Raw genomic sequence first — 27,362 nt, 5'->3', positions numbered from 1 at the left:
TTCAGACTCTCACGTCACCTTATTTCCTTGTGCAAAGCCAATTTTCAGTCATTGATGTTAAGCAATGTTTTGTAAGTCATAGGAAACTTCTTCTCCAGGATTGTTGATCTTCCCCTTCCATCATCAAAGCTACAGATTCACTTCATGCACATTTATTGAATTACTATGTACCAGGCACTGTCCTAGATGCTGGAGATTGAACAGCATGCAAACGGGTAAACCAAACAGCTCAGCTTCAAGTGGACAATGAAGAGAGAAGGAAAGAAATAACCATTTCTCAGCAACTTTTGTATTTAAATCACTGTGCCACATGCTTTACACATTTATATCATTAATTTCTAAAAACAGGGGCACCTGGGTGGTTCAGTCAGTTGGGTGGCTGCCTTTGACTCAGGTCATGATCCCAGGGTCCTGGGATCGAGCCCCACATTGGGCTCCCTGCTCAGTGGGAAGCCTACTTCTCCCTCTCCTACTCCCCCCGCTTGTGTTCCTTCTCTTGCTGTGTCTCTCTCTGTCAAATAAATACATAAATCTTTTTTAAAAAATTTCTAAAAACAACCCTAAATGGTAGCTAGGATTATCTTCCACTCTAAAGATAAGGAGCTTCAAGTTTAGGCCCACATAATGTGTCTAACCCCACAGAATCAGAAAAAATGACCTCTTGATATGAACCCTTGCCTATCTAGCTACAAAGAATATTCCCTTTCCATAGTAGTTCCCTCTCTTTCAACTATGCCCTTTCTAGTTTCCATTCTGTCTGTCTGGATTTCTGGTTCTCAAATTCACCTTCCATCCTACAATTGCCATTAGAATAATGATCAATTTCTTCCCATGTATGTAAAGTGAGATTAATTACTACCCAAATGATCTCTTACTACATCATATGTGTTTACTCAACCATATCGATATATCCTTCTTTATATATATATACACACTCATTCCACAAATATTTTTTGGGTGACCAGTAAGTGTTATGAATATTTCTAGGTCAGAGAAAAATGCAATGGAGCTTATACACGAAGGAGAAGGGGGGAGGGGCACATAAAATAAAAGTTTCAAGAAGTGGAATATAATTTCACATAATATAAAGTGCTATGAAGCAAATTAAGCAGGGTATACATATACTATTTGTAAACATTGCATGTACAAAACACACATGCACATATTTATGTACATAAATATACTTCCCCAATAGAACATTTGGTTTAACTATACAATGTATAAGTACTGATAACTAATAACTAACTTTATTAAGGTCCTTAAAATTGTTTATTATACATTATTTTTCTACTATAACTGATTTTCTAGTTATCTGATAAATGGTAGATCTGTGTATACCCAAGGAATTAAATAAATATGCACACACACAAAAAAGTGCACATGTCCATTGAAAAGTGTTAATATTGATTTGCCAGTCTTACTCATGATACACAGCTTCTTTCTTTAAATAGCTCTTTTGGTGTTATACTTTGAAATATGTAAGATCTCTTCTGGGAAGACCCAAGCAAGTATCAGACCTATCATCTGAACACACTTCTCATAAAGCATGAGGAAAAATTTAACAGTGCTATACTTGTGTCCACATCTATTAGTTAGACTAAAACCCATTGTGTGAAAATATGTAGTTAATGCAAGAGTGAAGTATAAAAACCAAGAATAATTTTAAAGATACAAAAAAAAAAAAAGTGTGGACAGTTTTAATATATAAATTAAAACACAATTTGATTTAGAAAGACCATAGATAAGATAGTCTTTAAATCTTCCTGTTATTTAATAAAATATATTAAGGAAATTAAAATGCGTGTCATCCTACTTGTGTTTAATGTGGCATTAATTCACAAGTCATTGTTTGTTTGTTTTTAATAAGATAAAATTAAGTTATATGATCTTTTAAGGAGATATGTAATTAGGATTTTGATAATTAAACCTTAGATGGGGCATTCAGTATATGTATGCCCTAAATCCCAATAAATTATGCATGTCCAACTTTTAAAACTACATCTTAATTAGTAGCTTAAAATAAAGCTAATTTTGAAAACCAGGAAATTATTTTTTTAATTGTTCAAATTTTATCAATGAAAGTCAATCAAATATTCAATTTTCAATTATAAACGCCAATTATACAGAAAGGATTGTGAATTGCATACCATATTACTTTTAAGTATTTTAGCAAATCCCTTTGCAAATTTCAACTCATATAGAGAGAGTTTATGTTAACTTAGTCACATGATTGCTTGCTTCTGCAGTTTGCTCTCTTTAGCCAATGAAGTATGTCTCAACCTCATTTTCTTCCATTACTCCTTTTTACTTCTACTCTATTTTGAGGTACTACTGTTTATACCCACCTGTGATGGTTAATTTCATGTGTCAACTTGAATGGGCCATAAGATGGTCAGATGGTTGGCCAAAGCTTATTCTGAGTGTTACTGTAAAGGGTTTGGATGAGGTTAACATTTAAATCAATAGAGCCAGTAAAGCAGATTGCCTCTCTTAATGTGAGTGCATCTCATGCAATCAGTTGAAGGTCTGAATAGAATAAGACCTTCTAGTAAGAGAATTCCTCCTCCCAGTAAGAGAATTCCTCCTGCTTAATTGCCTTTCAAATGGGACATTAGCTTATTTCTGTCTTCAGATTCATCCTGAAACCTTGGCTCTTCCTGCATCTCAGGCCTGCCAACGTTCAGACTATATCATCAGCTGCCCTGGGTCTCCAGCTTACCAACTCACCCTGCAGATCTTGTGAGTGGTAACCCTTCTTAATTGCATAAGCCATCTCCTCATAATAAATCATATGTATATTATAATATAATAAATCATATATATAAATATATATATATATATTCATTCCATTTCTGTGGTAGAACCCACTTGTATCTATCACCAAATATTTAGCAATTTCCTATCAATGCCACTATGTTCAGGAAGTTTTTCTCTATCCCTAATATTTTCTCACACTCATTCTGCCTGATAAAATCCTCCATTCCTTAAGCCTCAGTTCAGAGGTCTCTTCTCTCCCATCAAGGTAGGACTTTTCCACACTTTGCAAACCCATGGCACGTTAGCACTGTTTTCTTTCATGTCGTACTTGTCTGTGGCTGATCAGCTAAAAGAACATTGTTCTTCCAGGAAAATATCCTTTATAAGTACATCAAAAGTAAATAACCTAAGGGTGAGAATACACTGTCACAGCATAATACAGCAGTGATTATTTCTGACTGGGTGAAACCCAAAGAAAATCTTAGCTGTATGACCAAGGAAAAAAATCATTTCAGATTCTCTAGACCTTGGTTTCTTACATCAAAAATAAAAGACTTGGTGTGGTGCAAAAATAATGAATACTGTTATGCTGGAAATTAAAAAAAAAATTAAAAAAAAAATAAATAAAAAAAAATAAAAAATAAAAATAAGAAAAAAAAAAAAAAAAAAAAAAAAGAATTGGCTAGGTAAACACTAAATTCCCTTCCAGATCAACATTTCCACAGTGCCATTCATAGCCAATCGATAGTAAATACTCACATGACTTAATATTCATTTTAAAACGGTTAAAAATGATACGAAGTCAAAAGAAAAAAAAATGTTCTCACTTAAATGCAATGATTCACAAGTGCACTCATTCTCTCTGAGCCCTTTAAGACATAATCCCAGTGTGGAAAAACTAGTGATAACAATTCAAAGAAAGCAGCATGCTTTCTTAGGGACAGAATGGTCCTTAAAAGACTGAGTACAATGAAACATGAAAAAGCCTCAGCTCACAAGTGCACTTTTCCCCAAATGTTATCAGTTTTCATGTCTCTCCTTAAAACAGTCTTCCATGGACTTGTGCACATGGGCTCCTGCCTTGATGAACACTAATATGTAAAGAACACTTATTTTTAAGTACTCAGGATCATACTACCAGCAGTCCGAAGTTTCTGTGGACTTACGTGGCTCTGCCCACTACCACCACTTTTCAGCAAGCAAATGGAGTACACAGGAAGGCTCTATCATGTTGTTATCAATTTATTCCAACTACTCAACTATTTTATAAGCCTTTTCAAGTAATCTTCACTCAGTACCATAATTGTCAGCAAGTTTGTTCTGTGTTGGCCACCCTTCCTTTTGATTCAGTCTTTCATAAAAATCCTTTTGTGTGACAGTCAAGCAGCTGTGCTTTGTTCTTTAATGTTCCTAGCCTGGATCCCCAGCCGCGACCACTTTATAACATAAACAGCAAAGTACCATTTTCACAGCGGGGACAACTGTGTTCATCTTCAAAAAGAGGCATTAATAAAATGAGACTGTAATGAACATGCTAATTCTGATCACAGGGTACTGCACAATGGTGGAGAGAGTCGGCTGCCTTCTCCCTGAAAGATTGTAAAAGTTGTTTTTTTTTTTTTTTAACAACTGCTATAATGGCTTACATTTTTTTTGGAAACTGACATATTATGCAAACATTTCTCTCCATTTCCCAATGAAATGCTTTCTCTGTCTCATCCAATTGCTCACTGTGTGTTTTACTACCTCAGTTACAGTCACCTTCAGGGAGCATATTTTTTCCATCTTTCGAGAACTGGCTTCTGAAACAGGCATGTCACTGAATCAAAGGAAGCTAGAGAGAAGAGGTTTCAGTGAACCCAGTCCAGTGCCTTTGCCTTCTCTGACCATGTGAAGATAAAAAAATAAAAATAATAATAGATGAAGAAGAAAGAGGAGAAGGAGGAAGAGAAAGAAAAAGATGAAGGAGGAGGAGGAGGAAGTATGGAAGTTAACACATTTGCTTAAGACACTGTAGCTATTTTGGGACAGAGCCAGAGCTGGAACTCAAATTACCTGTGACTGAGACTTGGAAACTTTGTATATTGTCTTATGTCTTGATGGTGATCATTCATAAAATAGGATGCATCTGTGTGTGTGAAGTAAGCATAAGTACCATTTCATAAGATACATCTGCAAAACTAGGTAATTAAATTGTCTCATACTTAGTTATCTTTTTAGGCAATGATTTTACTTTATGTGTGTTCTATGAAAAAGCTAGTTTCCTGTCAGTAAGCGAGAGCAACAGTGTTATGTATTACACCCTGTTTTGTTGTGCTGGTGCTGGTAGTAGTTTTGAGGGCAGTGCTATTTGGGAATGGGAAGGTCTCCAAGAATAATCCACTAAGCTTTAAAAAATAATGTGTTACATGCTGTTTTAGATGACAGTAATACATGCACTTTCTGGATACTCTTTGAAAAGGATTTAAATTCAAGATACATGATATATAGTCAGACAATTAGAGACAAAATTGGTAATATCTCAGTTTTCCCTGCCCAGTGGCTGGTACATGTAACTGAGAAAACCTTTTCAGCCCCGGTTATCATTATATACATTTATACTACAAGACTTCCCCTGACAAACACTGGTAAGAAATTATGACTGGTGAACCAAAGATTCAGAAAGAACTAAATCCATCTAGATAATGAGCCTCTTCTTGGAACACCCTATCTGGTCCTACTTGTGCCCTTGAAAACCTCATTTTTAGTCTAAAAACCTTCCAATTCTACAATCAGGCAAGTCTCATCCCTTAATAACCTCTCGATGACATCCGAAGCCTTCACTTAAAAGTTCTGACCAAGAGGGAAAAACATGTGCATGACAGACACACACATCAGCATCCTCAAGTACTGCAGAATAGGGGAGCTGCTTTTGCTTGTGTTTCCAAAGGCAGGGCAGCCTAAGAAATTAAAATATGACCAAGGGGCCATACATACAGCATTCAGCTCCCCATTCTCATACTGTTTCTTCTGTGAACTACAGTGCACAGGGTATGAGTGGTAATTGCCTAAATATCTCATTCCAGGGCATGTTCAGCCTGAGTTTGTAGTTATCCTTCCTTATGAAAACAGTTTTTCAGAGCAAGGGTAATTTGAAGCGAGCTACAGAGGGAAAGTTTCCCCTGAAATACTCCCTTTAATGCACATGGGTGGTCAGAGTATTATTTCACTGTCTTCTGCATGAGCCACACAGTTCAGATGTTTAAATCTCCAATTAATTAGGTTCTCTAGTAGCCTCTGTGAAATAAATTAGTGATATCCATCCAGGCCACTTAGACAAAACCCATCATGACAGTTGGCACATTTTTGGCATTGTCAGCAAAGTAGGGAAAAAAATAAATGACCCGTGTGGACAAAATGGGCATCTGACGAAGGCCACTAACTGAAAGTGTACATTACTATCAGCCAACTGCAGAGCACAGAGCTTGAGTATCTGCCAAGGTGATCTGCAAGTGCAAGTGAACTCAAAAATGGGCACAAAGCTCAACAAGTGTAGTATGAAACTCTTCACATTCATTTTAATTAACTGTACACCATGTTCATATTCTATGAATGTGATTTTACTATTGGAATATTTTGCCAGACTGTTATTAATAGAATTATACTTAGTTATTTAGAAATTTAAGACTACGAGGTAACCTTAGGGAAAAATGATAATTCCCAACCCATTTATTTCATCCCATAGCGATATATGAAAAGTATTCTAAGTTATGTTTAGACTACTTTTCCATTATCTAAAATACCTTTGGGTTTTTCTCATGAAACATTTCCAAAATTGCTAAACATAATCTTTAAAACAAAAGGTTTAATTATCTTTACTAGAATCATAAATTTTCATACAAGGTACTTATACATGACAGCTATTCACACAGAAAGCCAAGATCATTTTAAAATGCTCACATGTATTTGTTTTATCGGGGAGCTTGTTGAATAAAAGTAGATGAGATGGTTCTCCCTAATCAGCTGGGAGGAAGGAAAACATAAATCTATGAGAAAGCCCAAGTAAAATGATATTTTCCTCCCAAGTTTTTGCTAATCTCTTCATCAATGCATAAAGATTAAATCAAGCCAAATGACTGTTACTGTTTCCTTTCAAGGGGCAAATTCAAGGAAATTAGAAGGTAAAGAAAAAAAAAAGGTTTTGGTAGATTTTACTTTATTATACCTTTGTTATTACACTTCCTACATAACAGCATTAGTTCTAAACTAGGTAAAGAAATGAAGATTAAAATTTTAAAAGAAAATCAACAAATGAGTCTGAGTTTGTCTCAGGTGTGAACACCTGAAAAAATTTCTCTACAATTTCAGACCTGTTAAGTTTATGTGAACACATATGTGTATACTCATATATGTACATATATCTTGAAGTACGTGTTAGAGTCTTAATAAACATAGTCACTAAGAATCTTCCCAGTTCTAGAATCTGACTTCTAACTCCCATCTGCTCTTTTTACCCCCCAATATCTTATTCTTGCCTGAGAGATTTTACTCTTTGTTACCTTTTCAAACCTGTATTTTCTTTTTTTGAAGATTTTATTCATTTATTTGGCAGAGAGAGAGGGAGAGCGCGCACGCATGCGAGCACAGCAGAGGAAGAAGGAGAAGCAGGCTCCCCTCTGAGCAGGGAGCCCAGCTCAGGGCTATCTACCCAAGGACCCTGGGAGCATGACCAGGATCAAAGGCAGACACAATTATTTGTAGTTCACAAACTATGATTTCTACTCTCCTTGATTGGGTTTCCTGTTCTTCATGAGTGAGAGCTAGCTTTCATGCTTTAGAATTAGTAGTTATGAGCCCATCTGGGTATGAATGGCCTTATCTGGGGTTGTATATGCTGAATTGTGGGGACATCTCTGTGGGGTGAGTACTTACATGGCTGCCTCTTCCACACTTTGTGAGAATCACTGTATCTGGCTGTTTTTTATGCCTGCTTCTAGTTCTAAGTATTACACTATAAAAGTGGAGCTAGAATTCTCACCTTTCTTCAGAAAGCTGATCTAGCTTCTTACCTTCATTTTGTTTTAATTAGGCCTATATGCTACTGCAGAGCTAAAACTCTGGCAGTTAAAACATATAATCCTTTTGGTTATTATCTTGGGTTATGAGATTATAAATTATCTGTTCTCTGGAGATTCTTTCTTTGTTTTTAGCACCAGAAAACTTCTTTCTTATTTGCAAGCCTAATCAAGCATTTAGTTTTATTTTCAGATATTTTATCAACATCTCCATGAGTTTATAGGAGAATGAGAAGTTTGTGTGTAAACAACTTCTCAGAATGGACGGAATTGTAGCTCAAAGCTGACTTACTTGTTTTTCAGCATCATTCTGTTACATGCATTTAAAAGATCTATATCTAGTATAGATGGTCAGTATTTCTTCTGAGACTTAGTAAGATATTTATAACATTTGAAACTTATTATAAGATGTATAAGTAAATAATCTCACTTCCTAGGTTTCTTGGATTAATGAATTGATTTGGTAGTCAAAGATCCAGAAGGGAATGTTTTGATTTTATAAAACATACAAAGTAAATACATACCACAATGGGAAAAAATGGAGTGGAGAACAAATGTTCTTAATCCACGTTATATTTCCTCTATGGTTTATGCAATTTTGTTCTGTTTTATTTTGTTGTTAAAGATTTATTTATTTATTCGACAGACAGAGATCACAAGTAGGCAGAGAGGCAGGCAGAAAGAAAAAGGGGGAACCAGGCTCCCCGCCGAGCAGAGCCCAATGTAGGACTCGATCCCAGGACCCTGATATCATGACCTGAGCAGAAGGCAGAGGCTTAAATCACTGAGTCACCCAGGCACCCCGTAATGCAATTTTGATCCCTTTTTTCCTTCCACTGCCCTTCATCTTATAAAAGCCTATTCTCATAAGTGGTGGAATCCAGCAAAATGAAGTTCAAAGCAAAACACAATGAACAAACAAATGAAAGTGCGTGTGAGAGAGAAAGACATAAAGGCACAAGAGTGTTAGGAGATGTCAACTACTAGGGAAGCCAATTCAGGCAATATTCTTATCTCTTCACAAAACGTTGATGCAGAGATGCACAACAGAGTATTATTAATCACTAGCCTTCATTCTCTAGTACTAATGTTCTAGAGAAATTCTAGAAAGTAAACCCACTGTACTAGAGATTTGGCAAGTCATCTCGTACTTTGGTCAAACTGCATAAGCCACATAGCAGGAAACACAGCAAGGGGCACACTGTTTCCACTCACTTTGCATTAACAGATGTTCAATAAATATAAAAGACTGAAATAAAAATATATTTTTTGACATAAAGACATAAGGTACCTTTGTTTTTCTCAATAGCTTCATTTATGAGGAACTAATCTTTAGGCAGAAAATGTTCCCTTAATTTTGCAAACATCAATGTCAGTTGTGGTAATCTGTAAAAAGTACTGGCCAACCTTGGTACAAAGAATCCATACAGAAGCAATGCTAACTTGAAAAGACGAGCATGTCCTATTTCCTTTCTAGGTACTCTACCAAAAATCATAATGGTATTTTGCATTGGAAATCAGTATTTCTCTGACTTTTTTTTTTTTTTTTCCTGGATAGCATTCTTCAAGAATCATGAGAGGAGGCATGCACTCCCTGTCTAAATGTTTCACCCTTATAAACATTGCATTTAAATTCATTACCCATTTAAGTGTCATAAAAACTCTAGGCACTTTAGTGGTCCCTCAAAAGAACACCAGGGATACAGAATTTCAACAATAACACAAGGAACAACCTTGCACTTGAGTACTTACCACGCAAAACTGTGAGTCTGGTGGATACACTTATTTCTCCCACGTTATTTGAGGCCACACATTCATAAATGGCCTCATCCCGTGGAGTCCGTAAGGGTTGTATTCTGAGAACTGATCCAGATCCATCATCAAACTCTATTACCTATTAGAGGAAACAATAGCTGTCACAGGTGTTGTTACAATTGTCTTCCTCTCAGCTAAACCTTAATACAGTGGTGAACCAGTCTTTTGGCTCAGACTAAAAACGGCAGCATTTTCAGACTGAATTTTGATACATAGTAGTAAAATGGAAAAACTGGTCTAATTTAACTAATCTTCTCCTGAACAAGGGGAAAGGCATGTAGCTACAGATGCAAAGTCTACTGAAAAACATTCATGGTATACTCATGAAAATATTCTAGTATGTGTATGTAGGACAATTTGTTCCTGTTAATTTTGCAAGAGACTTGTTGCTATGAGAGATAACCTTCTCAAAGGTTATCTTCTGTCTCTCACAGCATGTATGCTTATGTGGACCTACTCAATAATTGGACTGTAAGGTGGAGATATAATGTATACCACCACAGACAGCTCTTCTGGCTTAAAGTATTTCATGCTGAACAGTACGGAGAAGCAAACCATGAAGAGAAACTGCATAAATCTAATATTTAGGCAGCCAATGAGATGGTTTCTACAACCCAAGAGACTGATGGCATGCATTAATTTTGCTATAAATCATTCCAGTGTTTGTTCTAGCTTAGCGTTTTCTGCATTTTTAGGGCATTTTTGCTGTAAAATGGAGGCTTGCTTCACCGGGCAGAAAATTAATGTTCTAAAGAGTAAGACTGAATTCACTATCTTTATGGACTACACTCTGAAGCAGTTTAGCAATCCCAGATATTTGTCAGCTAATTCAAGTACTACTTCAAAAAAATGATAATGATGATGATGAGGAGATTCATAAATATGGGGACAAAACTGTGGAGTTTTCTGCTTGTCTTTTCTGTAACTACGCTGTGTCCTTCCAGCTGCCCACTGAGGGGCTGTGCTTTCCGGTTTTGGTGAGGGATTTTTTTTTTTTTTTCATTTCCCTGTGACTAATAAATAGTTCCATGTGCCTAAATTATGAATTGAGAATGCTTTGTAAATACATTTATTGAGGTGTTTAATCCCCGATTTTGTGTGTAAATGTGCTTATGTCAACATACAGAAGAAAGATCAAATATTTTTAAAATATACCTACTTCAGGTCCTTTCTGTGTTCTGTTTTCAATTCAGAGATATCCAAAATGTCCCACTTCCCAATATGCCACAATTTATTTTCATTTCTATCAAGCACATATTTTAGAAAGAATCCACCATGCATGTTGTGAAAAAAACTTTCATAGTTAACTAGAATCTTTGACAAGTATGCCATAATTAAACATATATATACATTTCTATATTTTTATAAACATTTAATTTATAAACTTTAAACATTTTTATGTTTATAAACCAGAAAGCACAGCACCTCAGTGGCCAGCTGAAAGAACACAGCCTAGTTTTAGAAAAGACTGGGAGAGGACACCACAGTTTCATCCCCATATTTATTAATCTCATCATCATCACCATTATCATTTTTTGAAGTAGTACTTGAATTAGTTGACATTTATATATATTTATAAACACATATAAATAAACATATATTTCTAAATATAAATACATATATAAAATGTATTACATATATTACATATAATACATCTCATGGCTTAATGTAGAGAAAGGCTTAAATATCCTTAATGCCATCTTAAATTTTGATTTTTTCCAGTTTTATTAAGAAATTATTGGCAAACATCACTGTAAAAAGTTTAAGACATATAATGTGATGGTCTGATTTACATGTATTTTGAAATGACTATTACAGTAGGTTTAATTAACATCCAACATCTCATATAGATATAAAAAAAAGAAAAGGAAAAAAAAAGTTCTTCCTGTGATGAGAAGGCTTAGAACCTACTCCCTTAACAACAGACTATTATGTGTCACTATAGGTTTATATTTCTGAACTATTTCCTAGTGTAGACCTATCCATTTTCAACAAACACTACGCTACACAATACATGCCAATGTTGTGATTTCCAATTGAAAATCTTATTTAATACCCGGTATTGATTGTGCCCTACTTACTCTAAGCCAGACATTATAATTGCCACTGGAGATAGAACAAACAAAATCATTCTCACTTAGGGCTCTCATAGGCTTTATAAACTAGCAAAACAAAAATACATATATACTATTACAGATTTTAAAGATTATCAACCCAAGACTCAAAACTATTTGATATACACGCTTCATGTAAAAATAACTAATTTTCCTTGGCTGTGTTTATATGATTCTCATTCAGACTTATGCAATGAGTAGAGCTCATGCTTTGAAACATTTGCTATTATAATTTAATCTTTGTTATACTGTCACCAGCAAGTATGATGTCAAAATCCTCTTTGATTAATAAAATTCAAATTCATTTAAACTAAAAGAGATGTATACTACAGATCACACACACATCATTTTCTACATGATAGAGGAAATACTTCTCAGTGATTAAGGTTTTTTTTAATGTTTAATCACTGTAAGTATTTGATGTCAAACAAACATAATTTTAAATTTATCATTTGTAAATTAAAGTCTACATTTAAATTTCTACCAGTGTAATTAATTATACCCTTTAAAAAGGGAGTTGGACTTTTTTTGCTCTGTGAAAACTGGTAAAAATGGGTAAAATCAAAAATGTTCTAAATTTTGTACTTGTTGTATTTCTTTTGACCAGAAATTGCCTTTATTTTGCCAAACTACAAATTAGGCTATGAAGTATGTCAGAAACTCAGTTAAGAGAAAGTGAGTTTTACACTTTGGGGCAGTTTAGAGGTCTTTCTATCCTTTAAGAATAAGCTATTTTCGTTAGGTCTTAAATTCAGGCATGTTATTGTGTGCTGCTTCCAACTTTTCTCTGCATATCATTATCTATTTTTCTCCTCCAAAACGAGCAAATTTCTGAACCATTAGTCTCCCTAAAAACATTCAAAATAATATCTGAATTATGCTTCATCATCTTCAAGTCACTGAGCTTTCTTGAGTAATTTGTTCAAAGGTTTAAATGCCATTTCATCCTGGTTGGGTATGTTCTTCCAGAGCCATGCTTAGGCCAACATTTGAGTTAATGTCCCATTTTAGTTCATGGTACTTGTAAAACACAGCTGTGAGATTCAGTGGACAACTTCATTTGCTGCCCAGTACCCATTCCCCTTCTTCCCTGTAACAGGAGCCTGAATCCGCTATGGGAAAACACTGCTTCCCCACTCCAGGCCATCGGATTGGATGGAGCTAACTTCCTTCCCAGAACAGAGGTAGAGTCTGATTAACCTAAATTAGTTGGTCTGTACCATCCAGTTGTCCATATACACTAGTCCAGGGACAAGTAAGTAACTCAGTGAGACCTGGGAGCATAGGGAGCTTACACTCACCTTCTAGCCTCTGTTGTGGGAGGATGTGAGACTCACATACTGAAATCTTACAGGGAAACAGTCTGAGGATGAGGCTAATAGACGCATCCCAAGAACCCTGAGCCTGGTACCATCTAATACAAAGTTAGTCACCTGAACCCACAAATTCATTTTTAAAAAGCCATTTAGAACTAAGTTTCCCAACACAAGCAACAAAAAGAAGGCCATGCATATCACAGTAAAATAAGCAAGTAATATACAAACCAAAGATAGAGCAGATACACTTCTCCCCCAGAGAAACAGAACAATGGACCTAATACCTCAAATCTCTGATTGCTGACTTTCTTTCCTTTTTTATTCCAGACAATTTTAGGTCTTGGGTCTCCTGTAGCTTGGCAAATGAAAGAGGCAACTCCACCAGAGACCCCTGTCTGGTCAACGGGAGTTCTTGTAAACCTTGGAGGTGCTGAAATAAAAAGAAATAAATATCACAATTAGATGGAAAATTGAAAGACAGAGTATTACCCCACTGCCATCACTTTTCCCATAGCCCTCAACCCCACTGAGACCAATACATACATATATATATGCACACACCAAGATCACAAAATTAGAAAAGCACCTTTTAGTTTTAAGGGTAGTTTAAAGGGGAGGGAGGTAACTTTCTGGTCAAGATATCTGCTAGTGTTTTTATTGCTGAAATCTGTATTAAGGCAGAGATCCAATAACATCCGAAAAGCAACATCGCACATTAATTTTTATTACCAATATAAAAAAAATCCAATTTGTCCTCTGTAACAAAATGAGCTCATCAATCAAAGTGAGTAAAATTTTAGCTCTTTGCTTTGATGCCATTATCAGGGCACTGCCAGAAAGCAGCACTGCCACTGCTAAGCCATTAGAATTAGTGACATTTAAGAGAAATTCTAGGAAATTTTAAAAGAGACAAGAAATACAGCCCTGAATTATAAGGTCTGGCAAGAAACAGAAATAGGGAAAACTAGCAAAGTGACTCCTTAACCTAAATATTGTGCTCTGCCTTAATTGAAACTTAAGTTCCTAATTTGCATAGAAGATGAGTCAAGAAGCCTCCAAAGTCTGAGGCGCGGGGGGGGGGGGGGGGGGCGCGTGTTACGGAGGGTGGAAGAAGAAAAGGAATTCCTGTAAAAAAAATACGTAGACTTTAAGATTCCTAAAGATGAAAGGTTAGAAGTTAGAGTTTTTAAATGTTCTCTACTTCCTTAAAATATTCCTAACATTCACCCTCTCTCTTTAAAACCTACTTATCATCCAGCTTGCATTTCCAGATCTAGAAATCTATTATATGAGAATTAAATAAAATGAAGATAGGTACTTATGCACAAAGATATCTATTACGCCATTTATTTAGCAAAGACTATATGTACCCTAAATATGAAATAAAACTGGAATTGACAGTAAAATGAACTATGACATGATGATAGAACATCATATAAATATAGCCAATGTTATATAGATAAAAGTTTTAGAATATGACATGAGAAATACTTGCAATTCAATAATAAGCCACAAAAGTATCATATACACATTTAAATGAGGGGTATCAGATAATAAAAAAAATGCAGCCCCCAAAAGGATGGAACAAAATGTGCAAAAACACCAATGGTGGTTTGGCAGACAGGTATATTCATAATTTTTCCTACTTCTTTACATTTTTCTCACACCCTTGAGTTTTTGCAGTTATGTTGCGATTAATTTTTTTTAATTCAAAAGCATCTTACTTTTTCATTCCATTTTTTTATCCCTATTAGAAATTTCCACCCCTACTGTTTTTCATTTAAATGCTATTGAAAAATGGTTTTAAACAACAGTAGCTATAATTTATTTTGAAAATAATCCTTATATTTTAAGAAAGAAGAAGTTTATTACTCTTTGCTCATTATCATATTTTCTCTGCCTTGTTTTCATGTTTCCCACATGATGCTTCTGCTGACATAAAATATCTCACTTTCCTGTTTCTGTTTCTCTCTTTTTTAAAGATTTAATTAAATAATTTATTTGAGAGAGGGAGAGAGTAAGCACACGTGGAGAGAGAGCACATGGGTGGGTAGGAGTAGAAGGAGAGGGAGAGAGAGAGAATCTCAAGCAGTCTCCATGTTGAGCACAGAGTCTGGCACTGGGCTCAATCTCATGACTCTCAGACCATGACCTGAACTGAAACCAAGAGTAGGATACTCAACCAATTGAGTCAGCCAGGTATTCCCTAGCTTTCCTATTTCTTAACTGTAAAAATATGAAATGTAAAATTATTTTCAGAGATGCTTTCCAGTTTAAATTTTTCTAGCTTAGTGTATTATCTCCACGATGAGAGAAACAAGGGTGGGGAGAGGCAACTTTGCAATGTTCTTGCTGGAAAATGAGTCCCCACCTCATCAGCAAATTCCACTTGGTGATAGTAGAACTAGTGGGAACACAGGTCCCTCCCTGCCTGTTCAGGAATACTAGGAAAGAAAGCAGGCTCCCACAGCCCTGCTCGATATCATATCCTGCAACATCTCTGGGTAGCAGTACAAACTAAATGATTACCAGAACTGCTGGAAGTACTTAACATGATCTGAAATGACTAACAGTGAGAAGAATAAAAAACACTGTACACTGATAGCACTTTTCTGGAAACAAACAGACAAAAATGATATAAGAAGTGTTTATGCTTTTCATTCTGCTGTTGCAAACAATGCAAATTGATAATAACCACACACTTGTCAACATCTAATATAGAAATTAAAATCATGCAATTAAAATTCCTAGAGAATTTCCCTGGAAAAGTAAAATGTATTGCATTGCTTGTTAAGTGTTACAATACTGTCATTTTTGGAACCTTCCTCTTCAAAGTACATAGCTTAAAAATTGTTAACTCTGAATGAAAATGAATTTTAACAACCTGTTTTCTCCTTTAAGTTCTGTTTGGAAATTTCTTGCAAGAATGTGTGAATGAGGTTAAAGGGCTATGGTATAAAATGACTAAGTACTAGCCAGAAATTAAATAAATCTAGAATATAGGATATTCTTCTTGCACCAGGTTTGCTTTATTTGTTTGTTTAAGGGATGGTATCGTACTTCTCATCACAAAAAAAAAAAAAAAAAGAAGGGAACTTGGGAGGTTCTGACAATCTACAATCAGGAGGCAATGACTACTAGAAAAAGTGTTTCCTAAATCCTGATGAGTGGGGACACTAAGTAGTCAGATTACTATTAAACAGGACATCTGACTTCTAAATATAAAACATATAAAACACAGAAGTCAGATTCCCCATATTCTCAGTGAATATGAGGTGAGGTGACTACCATTCCCTTATTCAAATGTATTTCTGGCTTTTCTTTTTTTTTTTTTTTTTTAAAGATTTTATTTATTTATTTGAGAGAGAGAGACAGTGAGAGAGAGCATGAGTGAGGAGAAGGTCAGAGGGAGAAGCAGACTCCCCGTGGAGCTGGGAGCCCGATGCGGGACTGGATCCCGGGACTCCGGGATCATGACCTGAGCCGAAGGCAGTCGTCCAACCAACTGAGCCACCCAGGCGTCCCATTTCTGGCTTTTCTGATCCTACCTGAAATCCTTCTACTATATCCACAAATATTCAAATCTGCTAGTGTTATGACCACTGGATGCTATTATAAAGATTTCATTTTTAGAGATGAGGTCAAGTAATGAAATTAACCTATTGAATTGTGGAAAATTTACTAAAATAACCAGTTAGAATCTGCTTCAGATATGGGACTGTTTTCTTAAGTCCTACTAAATACCACTTTAGTGACTCAGTATTCTTCTAAAAAAAAAAAAAAAGTACTGAAAAGGGTCCTTAAATGTATTATTTGTAAGCAAGAAATGGAATTGATTGTAGTACATTAAAAAAAAAAGGTATATCAAGTGCATGTACACACAGCTTTTTTTTTTTTTAATACAAAAGATATTAGGCTTCACAGACAAGAGAATCATGATTTTTTATGGGATTTGATATCAATTTTTTCTACATGTACTCACAAAATCTAAACCAGAAAAGGATAAATGCCATCACTCTATGATACAAAGTTTAGTTTCTAGATAATTTACTAAAATCCCTTCAGTGAGCGAGACTATTGCATAAATAATCATCTTGGCTGGTCAAACTCTAAGACTGATGCTGTCAATGCAAGGCAGCCAGCCAAAGAAAAGAAATGAGAAAGAGAGAAGACCAAACTTAATAACTCCAAAAAACGCTTGAGGCAAGTAAAAATGTTTATTCCCAGAGGGGTATAATAATACATGGCACCACTTCCTCCTCTCTAACATCTCAGCTACTAAAAGAATGAAATGAAGCCTCTGCCTTCTTTTGTCATGGATATTACCCAAATTTAAGAGAGGCTTTGAAGATAGGAAGAGAAGAGAATTCACATAAAAGCACAAAACAAAGATTTCTACTAAAAAGCCACGCAATATGACTGCCTCAGATCTGAGTAACCAAAATCCTCGTGTTTATCCCATGAGATATACCAAATATTGCAGTTGGTTTAACAAAAACACACAAACACATAAATAAATAAATAAATAGATAGATAGATAAACAAATAAATAAATATCAAGAGCTTAAAGATGGAGAGAAACACATCAAACCCAGTTCGGAGGCACGAGTCCTTTTTATAGCTGACTGCCATCACTATCCACCTAAAGCTTCCCACCCTGTGCTTTGCAAATGCATTTCTGCTCAAGCTGGTTTTGACAAGTGAGGAGTACGACCTTTCATTAAACTAATGCTGGATACTGTAGAGGTCGAATTACTGTTAGACCTAGAAAGTCTATTTTCTAAATGGAAACAGAAAAGCTAAACATGTGTATGAGTCAGAACAGAGGCATGACTGATATTCCAGAACATGTCTGCCATGCTCACTTGCTGTTTTCAAAGACCGCATTTTCAGGATCCAGACGCTAGCTCTGGGAATCTGGTGGATTATTCTTCCCTACACGGCACAAGAGGAGTCACAACCGCTCATTGATTTTTCTTCGGGGTTAGTTTGTTTCTTTAAATATAACAAATGCACAGTACCTTTGCATCTAATGATCGTAGAAGAGGGTGGGATTATGGACATTGGGGAGGGTATGTGCTTTGGTGAGTGCTGTGAAGTGTGTAAACCAACATGGGGGCTTAAGTGGGTTTAAATGAAACAAGATGGGATTGGGATTGGGAGGGAGACAAACCATAAGTGACTCTTGATCTCACAAAACAAACTGAGGGTTGCTGGGGGGAGGGGGTTTGGGAGAAGGGGGTGGGATTATGGACATTGGGGAGGGTATGTGCTTTGGTGAGTGCTGTGAAGTGTGTAAACCTGGTGATTCACAGACCTGTACCCCTGGGGATAAAAATATATGTTTATAAAAAATAAAAAATTAATTTAAAAAAAAATACTTTGATGCCCTATCAGGTTTCAAGTTGCTAGACTCTCTGAGACAAGGAGATAAGCCCAATGAACAGTTATTGTTACTGAATTAAGGGGATAGATCCTACCAAGACCAGCAAGCTGCCTTTGGCCATCCTTAACAAAGTGCTCCATCAAGGACAAATTCTCCCCTTAGTACACTATATTAGGTAGAGCTAGACATTAATGGGGGAGAACCCTTGAAATCTACTAGTAACATCCATACAAGAAACGAATTTATGAGAAATTCTTAAAGGTTAAGAAGACAACTCAGATTTGCAGTAACTTGATTGGCCAACAGAGAATCACTTAAAACCAAATCACAAAAATGACTGCACACTACAAAAGTGAAAGGAAGAAATGAGAATGCCATTTGTCTAATTTAATTCTAATGAATAAGCCGCTTCTGTAGACATCAAGGAAATATGACGAATGAGGAACAAAACTAACAGCATGTAACTAATTGGCTTTGTTTCTTTCAGCTGATTAACATTTCCTTAAATAGAGAGTTCTGTTTTTAAAGGGGTATTTGTCATAATAATGTACTTAAAATCTTGAAAGGGGAAGGTTAATGATGCTGTTTAATGATACTAAGGGAGAGGATGAGGGAATGTTCCATAGGAATATGTAGGTATTTCTGTCCTTAAGAATCTGCTTCCTCCCAAAAAGATATCTGTAGAATTTATGAGACTGTCAACTGAAACCATTCCCATTTTTTCTTTCTCTCGAAGTATCAGGAAGGGAAGCTCAGGAAATAAAGAGCATAGCAGGAGTCAGGGGTTGTTTTAAGGATAATGGCCAGGTCTGAAGGTATACAAGCTATTGGAGTTTTACAGTGCCTTCCTGCCACGGCACACTCATTACCACTGCCCCAAACACAAAGAGTGGCTAGAGTTTAGTGGACGATGAATTCTGCTGTGATTCATTTGATCTCTACTGGGCAGGACTGGAGGGAGGAAAGAATGCCTGAGATACCAGCAAAACCAAAGTGGCTCATGAAAACAAAAGAGGGAGGTCTTAAAGATGACGCATGACTGTATGGGAGGCAGAAGTGTGGCACGCACACCAGGCTGGAGTGGTTTCTATGGCAGATGTTCTACATACACTGGGGCCAGTGAGGCTATCTATCCGATCACGTGGGATCTGAACAGGGTCATGTCTGATATCCATGGCCAGCATAGACCTTCAATGACAAAGAGACTTTTTCTGAGTCACGAAGGATGCTGTGGTCCAATCTTATAGCCTTAAAATTTGACTTAAGAAGCACTATACTTCAAAATGGGATAAAGAAATACCTAATCTTTAGTGAATACCACACAGTGGATTAAATGTTCTATGTATCTCATGTGCAATGTTTTCCATAGTCCTGCAAGATAATAGCATTACTCTTATTTTATAGAATTATAGAAAAATTTACAGTATTGTAAAGATTTGGAAAGAAAGAAGGAAAGAGAGAAAAGGGAAAAAGAAAGGAAGGAAGGCTCTCTGAGGTTATGAGTGAGTCATGGACTTTTGATCTAATTGTGAAGCCCCAATATTCCTATTGTGTCAAAATAGAAAATAGGAAGTTATAATGACACTGCATAGACAAAATGGTATAACTCAATTTATGGTATATTTTCAAACTGTTTTGGTTAACTATTAAATATATACTGACTGTTTTCTTGAGGGTTTGGCAAGCACTTTGTGCTGTATTACAGCAATTACTTTTCCCTTATTAAGTGAGAAAACTCAGTCAGAGGCCATATTGAAATTATTCTTCTAATTTCCAGGAGCCAATTTGAATCAGGGATAAATGAACTATGATGCCTGGTCAACAGACAAAACTGATGACACAAAATACATAAACAGATCATATAAGTTCCAGGGTTAGTATGCTAGAACACTTCTGTGTTATTCAGAGAATGCATTAAATTTGTTCATAGTAGATAAAGACAAATACCCCACAGATGTTCTTGATATCAATTTCCCCTTTTCCTTTCCAAAGCATTTCAATGACATATTGTAGGTATGTCTACACCATTAATTGTATTGAGCCTTAACTCTCAATTCTTTGAAAATGACTTGAAAGCAGTCCTCCTTTGGGTAGACAGATGTCTGTGCCTCTGTATAATTACCGATATTCAAGTTGACAAAGAATTGATATATATACACTGACAGAAAGGAGAAAGAAAAGGATGGGGAAGGAAAAAGGGAAGGAGGATAAGAAGAAGAAATTTGATTTTATGGAATGACATCTCCCATTTGAACTTATCCTCAATGTCAAATCCTCATTTCTCACTGCTTGAAAGATTGCCTAGCAGCATTCCAAAATCATTACTGTGGAAACACACCATGCCATCTGCCTTCCCAATCCTCCTCCTCTTACTGTTTCCACTTCTATTTGTGGCACTTCCATCCTTCCAGGCACCCAACCTTGCAGCCCCGATCTCTTCTTTGTCTTCTTCTCCTCCACCTGCTACCACACAATTATTCAGTCCTATAGATTCTGCTTCTACTACGTCTCACTTCTCTTTTTCTCATATCCAATAACAACAACTATGATTCTCCTGCGATGATGGACTTTAGAATCCCTTGGGAGCCTTAAACAACAACAACGACAAAAGCTGTAGGTGCAGAGACTCCACTTCAGACCAACTCCAATAGAAAATCAGTGGGTAGGGATGGGTAATTCATTTCCAGAGGACTCCAGTGTCCAGCCAAGTTTGAGGATCACTTAACAATATCATAGTATTTGAACTCTCCCATATGGTCACCCTCACTTCGGGTATATATTGCTACAATCAATATTACACATTATCAATGACCCTTCTTTTCCCTTCCCATTTTCTTCTTTGGGGTTTTTTAAAATGCATCTATGATTAAAGCTCTTTTCCACTCAAAAGAAATATAAACATAAGTTGATTTTTAATAGTTTGCAACTGTCAAATAAGCCCAGAAATTTTGTTTGGCCCTTAAGACCTTTCCAAGCTGCTGCTAACCTATTTTTTCCCAAATATGTTTTTACCTTTGCTCATCAAGAACCTAAAGTCCCCTGCCTCAGTGTCCTAGTATATGCTATTTCCTGCACAAAATAATTTCTCCCCTATTTTTGGAATTTATAGAAGCTTTCCATTTCCAACTCTATTAAATACCTTAAAGCCTTCTTTGAGCCTCCCATGTAGATGAAATCTACTCTTTTTTTTTTTAATCTCTTATTGTATCTCTTACATCTTTTTGCATCTCATGCATGAGTTAAAACAGTCCATATTTTATTATAGCTATTTTATGCTCATGTATTTCTCTCCCTTCACATTAACTGAAGTTCTACACCCCCCTAACCCTTGGCTATACACTTTTGAGTATTTCATATGGATAATAATATTGTAAACACGATTATTGTGCTTCTATTTGAATTGCTTGTTTATAACATCAATTAGTTGCAGAATGCAAACTTTCTGTAATACGCACTGACACTGTAAAACACTGATATGACATGGTGGGAGACTGACAGAACCAATCAGGTCCTACGTTGGCAAAATGTAGAATAACCAAATCACACAGTCATGTGTCTGCCTTAGGACTGAATTCAGATAAACTATAACAATGCTATGAATCTCAAACTCTTTCATGAATTCACTCCACCTCATTCTGATCACATTGTTATCCTTCTCTCTGCCTCTTTGTGTGCATTTCATTTTTAAGTAAAATGACCTTAAACATTATACATAATAGTATACTCATTATACATATATTAGAAAATATAAATAAATTAAAAAGAAATTTTAAAACATCTTAATGGTTATCACCTTGATGAATAGGTTTTAAAATTACTCTATGACCATTTAATATTTAATAATTTTTACATAAGAGAGATTATACTATACTATTATTTTATAGTCTACATTTTGCTTAAAATATATTTTGCATATCCTTTTGTCAATCAGTATTTAAATTGAATATATTTTTTACATTAGAAAACATCTAGATCATGTTTTAATTTACTATTAAATATTTAGGTTGTTCTTAATTTTTCAGTATTATAAATTTTTTTAATTTTTTTTTATTTATTTAACAGACATAGAGAAAGATAGCAAGAGAAGGAACACAAGCAGTGGAAGTGGGAGAGGGAGAAAAAGGCTTTCCGCTGAGCTGGGAAGCCCGATGCGGGGCTCAACCCCAGGACTCTGGGATCATGACCTGAGCCAAAAGCAGATACCTAATGACTGAGCCACCCTCCTATAAAAAATGTTTCAATGATTATTCTTATAATTACATCCTTGCACATATATGTAATCCCTATATGTGATTCATTCTTACATGTAAAATTTCAGTGCATATGATACATTCTTTATGTAAAACTGTTGGATCAAAAATTATATTTTTAAGACACTTTATAAATTTTTAAAATAACACATAAATTCAAGGGAAAAATATACATCAGAGTATCCAATTACCAGACTACTGATAAAGCTGAAAATTGTTACTTTATCATTGGCTAAATTTTTATCCTTTTGTGCTAAACAGGAGAGACAAAGGTAGAGTTGAAAGTGACTGTAATTGAGGAGAAAGCTGGAAAATCTACTTTCTCAAAAAAGAATCCTCTTCAAAAAGTTCTCCAACACTGCCTTTTCCATTTCTCCTTAGCACAACAGAATGTAAGGTAAATAAATGCTCAGTGGTGAACACTTACAGACCAATGAAAAAAGAGGAAAAAGATGAAGAAAAAATATCTACAAAACAGAATTATCAAGAATAGTATTTAAATGCAATAGAAAATAATTTTTCAATTTTAAAACACTCAAGTTCATCTTATTCTTTCCAGTTTTTTTTTTTTTAAACTCTTGTGGAGAGGAGATTACATATGAACTAGGCTGTTTATAGCAGTTAAATAAATTTCTAGCATGTCTTATGTCAAGATATATTAATACCTGGTCATAAAACACTTGTTTGACAGCAGTAAAAGTTGTATGGCCTCACCACTGTACCTTTTGTTGTTGTTGCTGTTAAACATACAGCCATGGGGCATTATGACCAAAACAAACAATCCCCGGCATTCACCGTGTCTGGACCATAAAACTTCTCTAAACTATTGACAAGCTTAGTAAGACCAGCCATCTGTTTTGGTGTAAGACACTCACAGTAACCACTGGTTTAGTGACATAAATTTCAGAAAGGCTGCTAGAGGTCTTGAATCACTCTTAGATACGATCTGTAAAGCCATTTTTACCATTCCCTATGCTAGAGTCATGCATTCTTAATGAAAACATGTTATCAGCAGCACCATTTAGATATTTACTCAACATTTTCCACTTTAAGCCCCCGAGTTTGCTTACTACCTACTTATGCATTCAAAATACACAGACCGCACATCCGTTTTCGCTCAATAGAGTGATAAAGGCCTTTATACTGAAACAGATGAAAAGTCATGCAATCTCCCAGGCTCATTCAGTAAAGATGTGGGCAAATGACACAATATTTATTGGCTTTTTTCATATTCCCTCTAAATAGTAATATACTCACAAGGATATTTAACACAGACACTGTATTTGACAAAAAAAAAAGAAACTACACCGACCCTTCAGCATCTTTTCATAGAAATAGTTTTCAAAGCAGATTCATTTACATCATTCACTGCTAATTTACTCATTAATCATAATTTATCACATCAGATGTGCTGATCATCATTAAAAGTAATCATTTATTCTTCATTCTAACCTGCTGCTTATCATGTACCTGCAAATTGGATCACACAGGAAAGGTAATTGGCTTATTTGAAAAGGAGCATGAACACAGATATAATTGAAGTGGCAAAGAAAGAAAAACAGAAGATAAAACAATACCGTCTTTGGCATTTCCTCCTCTCCACCCTGCGCCCAATTCTTCCCCAACTTCATGTTACCAAACTCTGGAATATGGATGTTATTACTTCCCTTCTAAGAAACTCCCAATATATCAATTACATAAATTATGTTTTATTATTGCTTCAGAGGAACTAGAATGGCATGCTGTGCTGGCTTCACTTTAGTACCCGTAGCAAGCTAGTGCCACAAAGAGAAGATCAAATGGTATCACTGTAAGTGCTTTGAGCCAATAGGAGGTACTGCTTGTAACTCCTACCTTCCAACCCAAGTGAGGCATTACCACAACTGCCAAAAGCCTGGGTCATTTCTTGGAAGATACACCCATCTTCCAGGAATAAAGGGACTGCAAGTTTTCATAGATCACTTTCAAGTGATCAAGTTTTCATTGATCACTTTCAAACTGGTAAATTAGCAAAGTACTTTGGAAAATTAAAAGTGACTAAAATATTCCCAAGTAACTCCAACATGGGAGGGGTGTGTATACTTGCATATGCCCACACAGAACTTCAGTAAGTAGTAAAACAGATCACAAAATAATGTTCAAATGTATTTTCTGGAGAAATTTAGAATCAGTTTCATAAGAAAACCTTGTTATTAGACAAAAGAGCATCTCTACACATACTGTTCTGAGATGTTACAAAAATGATCTGTCAAAAAGAGAATATTGGAAAAATAAACTGCCTGAGTTTTTATAACACAGGAAATATTAATTATAAAATATAGGTTTATTATAAATAGGATAGCATTTCCTAAAGAAAATCCATAATCAATATTATCTTCAAAATGAATAATATGATTTTAAAATGCTTCCAATAAAGAAATATTTAAAAATTTCATTATTTAAAAATATTTCCCTGGTACTCCATGTTTTATTTTAGGGTATATTACCATTTGTTAAGAAGTAAATACATAAACAATGAATAAACAATAGAAAAAATAAAATGCAAAATAGAAAAAAAAGGCTTTCCTATACAACGTCATTTTACAGCAAAATGATTTTAAAAATACATATGAAAAATGGCCAGCTTATTTATATTTAGATCAATACTTTGCTAGAGATCATAATACTCTAAGTTTCTAAGGCTTCTGTCATAGTTTCATTCTGTGTAACACCTAGCATATTGCAGGCGTTCAAAACCTTTTTTAAAAAGGCACAATTACTTTGGTCATATGGATATTTTATGTGTGAGTCTGTGTCCTTCCAAATATTTTCCACTAAGTTGAGATTTTATTTTTAAATTCACTTCTATGTAGACCCAAAGCCAAAAAGGTATTTGGCAGCAATTTGCAGGATTCCAAATATTCTTATTCAATATTAGGTAGCTATTAGGACCGATAACATTTCGTAGGATATTAAAAATGTTCATTTTCTGGTATCCTTCCAACTGAACACATGTAGCAAGTAAAAGAATGGCATTCATTTTACATATTAAATCCATCCTTTCTAAAATAAAATAAACTTCTTTTTTAGAGTCAAGAGAAAGAATCTGCATTCATACAGTGCAAGTTGGGAAGAGTATCCCACTTGAATTTAATCTTGCTAACAATGATTGATCTTGGCATTCTCAGAGTAGCCTGTTACCCACCCATTCTCAAATTCTACTCAGTGAGCTATTTGGGGGTACAAAAGATGGAAAGCATGACAACTGGTTTATGCTAGGGCTATGAAGTCATGTACAAGCAAGCTATGATAATAATAGATGATCAACCAGGGCCATGGATTGGTCCTGTCCACACAGAAAACTCAAGTTGACATTAATTGGATCTTGGCACAGCGAGGACAGGGTACAATTCCTTCATTTGTAGATGAAATAAACTCTAAAGAACTTTAATAAAATGAGCCCTAGATGGAACAAAGTATAATACTATAATCTAATTCTTGCTCTTTTTTTTTTAAGCTATGTCTCCGTAAAATAGCCCTATCAGCATTTCCATGACAGCAAGTGAAATCTGAGGAGGAAATGTCTCATTCTTGCCGCCTGTGAACTGAAACACATACAGATTTAGAAAGCCAACAAGAGCAGGGGGAAGGGCCTCCCCCCCCCCCCGCCTTCTCCTCATTGAAGTCTGTTATGCTCTGGCCATTCCTTTTGTTCCCATTTTCTCTGAGGGCATCAGATTTATCTATACAAATACCCATCTCACCTCTCTTGGTAAGAAGTTCAGTAACACTTGAACCCAGAGACACGAGGTAACACGACTCAAATAGTCTGGAAACACTTTTCGTTCAGATCAGTTTTCAAATATCAAGTCCCTAATTTGTATCCCTGGGCAGTGCAGACCCTGGTACCAGCTCATTTTGGTGCAGATTATGCATGCTTTTCTAGAGAAACACATTATCTGAGCCCCAGGAATATGGGAGGCATTCCAAAACAGCATAGACAGTGAGGACCTTTATTTGCCAACTAACTCTCCCCCACCCTTCTCTAATTTACAGCCCAGGGTATTAAGTAAGAAAACAAAGGGTTTTCCCCATACAAAAATAACCTTTTTGAAAAACCTGCAAATGAGGTTTTAATTACACTATTTACCAATATAAACTGCATGCAGAAATAAACTAAAGCATTACTTGCTATGGCCAGCTTGCTTTTTTTCCCCCCTAATTTAACTGTTGCAAGTAATATCACAGCAATTTAAGTTAGTTTTGTGACAAATTATTAAGACACTTATTTTAGAAGGGAAATCAGCCAATAATTACTGCCCTGGCAACATGGCTATTGTTCCGAGCAAAACAGAAGCTGTGGTTGACAGCTGATGGGCCCAGCCCCCTGCTAGCCTCAGAACACACTTGCAGATACTCAAAGCCTCTTGCCAGACCTAAGCATGCCTTAGCCACCCTTTCATCCAGCAGGGCTATGCCGATCATCTTACGCTGACTACAATAAAATGACACCATTTTAGGACCTCCTGCAAGGCTGGATTTACCTTTACATGCAAAAAATATTGTATTATTAATGATTCCAATTACACAATAATACTAGCCTTTTTGCACAATTCTAAAATATCAATGTATAACCCAAGCATATTTTTAAATAAGTGCCCTAAAGTGTTTTTGCTAATGATCCCAATTTG

At 35.6% G+C, this 27,362-nt stretch overlaps 1 protein-coding gene across 45 annotated transcripts in view; it reads right to left on the bottom strand.

Annotated features, from left to right (window-relative positions):
• PTPRD (protein tyrosine phosphatase receptor type D) overlaps positions 1 to 27,362 on the bottom strand; it is a 2,254,226-nt gene that overhangs the window by 307,530 nt on the left and 1,919,334 nt on the right. For 24 of the 45 annotated variants that reach the window (XM_032307494.1, XM_032307453.1, XM_032307461.1 and 21 more), the window contains exons 12-13: positions 13,341 to 13,486; positions 9,564 to 9,705 (exon numbers count right to left, since the gene is read on the bottom strand). In XM_032307494.1, coding sequence (XP_032163385.1) covers positions 9,564 to 9,705; positions 13,341 to 13,486 — 288 coding nt within the window. Of the gene's footprint in view, positions 1 to 9,563; positions 9,706 to 13,337; positions 13,487 to 27,362 lie in introns of all 45 variants that reach the window. The other 21 variants (XM_032307482.1, XM_032307455.1, XM_032307469.1 and 18 more) reach the window with 1 other exon arrangement.

This window comes from Mustela erminea, chromosome 12 (assembly GCF_009829155.1).
Source record: "Mustela erminea isolate mMusErm1 chromosome 12, mMusErm1.Pri, whole genome shotgun sequence".
Lineage (NCBI taxonomy): Eukaryota > Metazoa > Chordata > Mammalia > Carnivora > Mustelidae > Mustela > Mustela erminea.
Note: the sequence above shows the minus strand (reverse complement) of the source record. Positions and strands in the feature narration are given on the sequence as shown.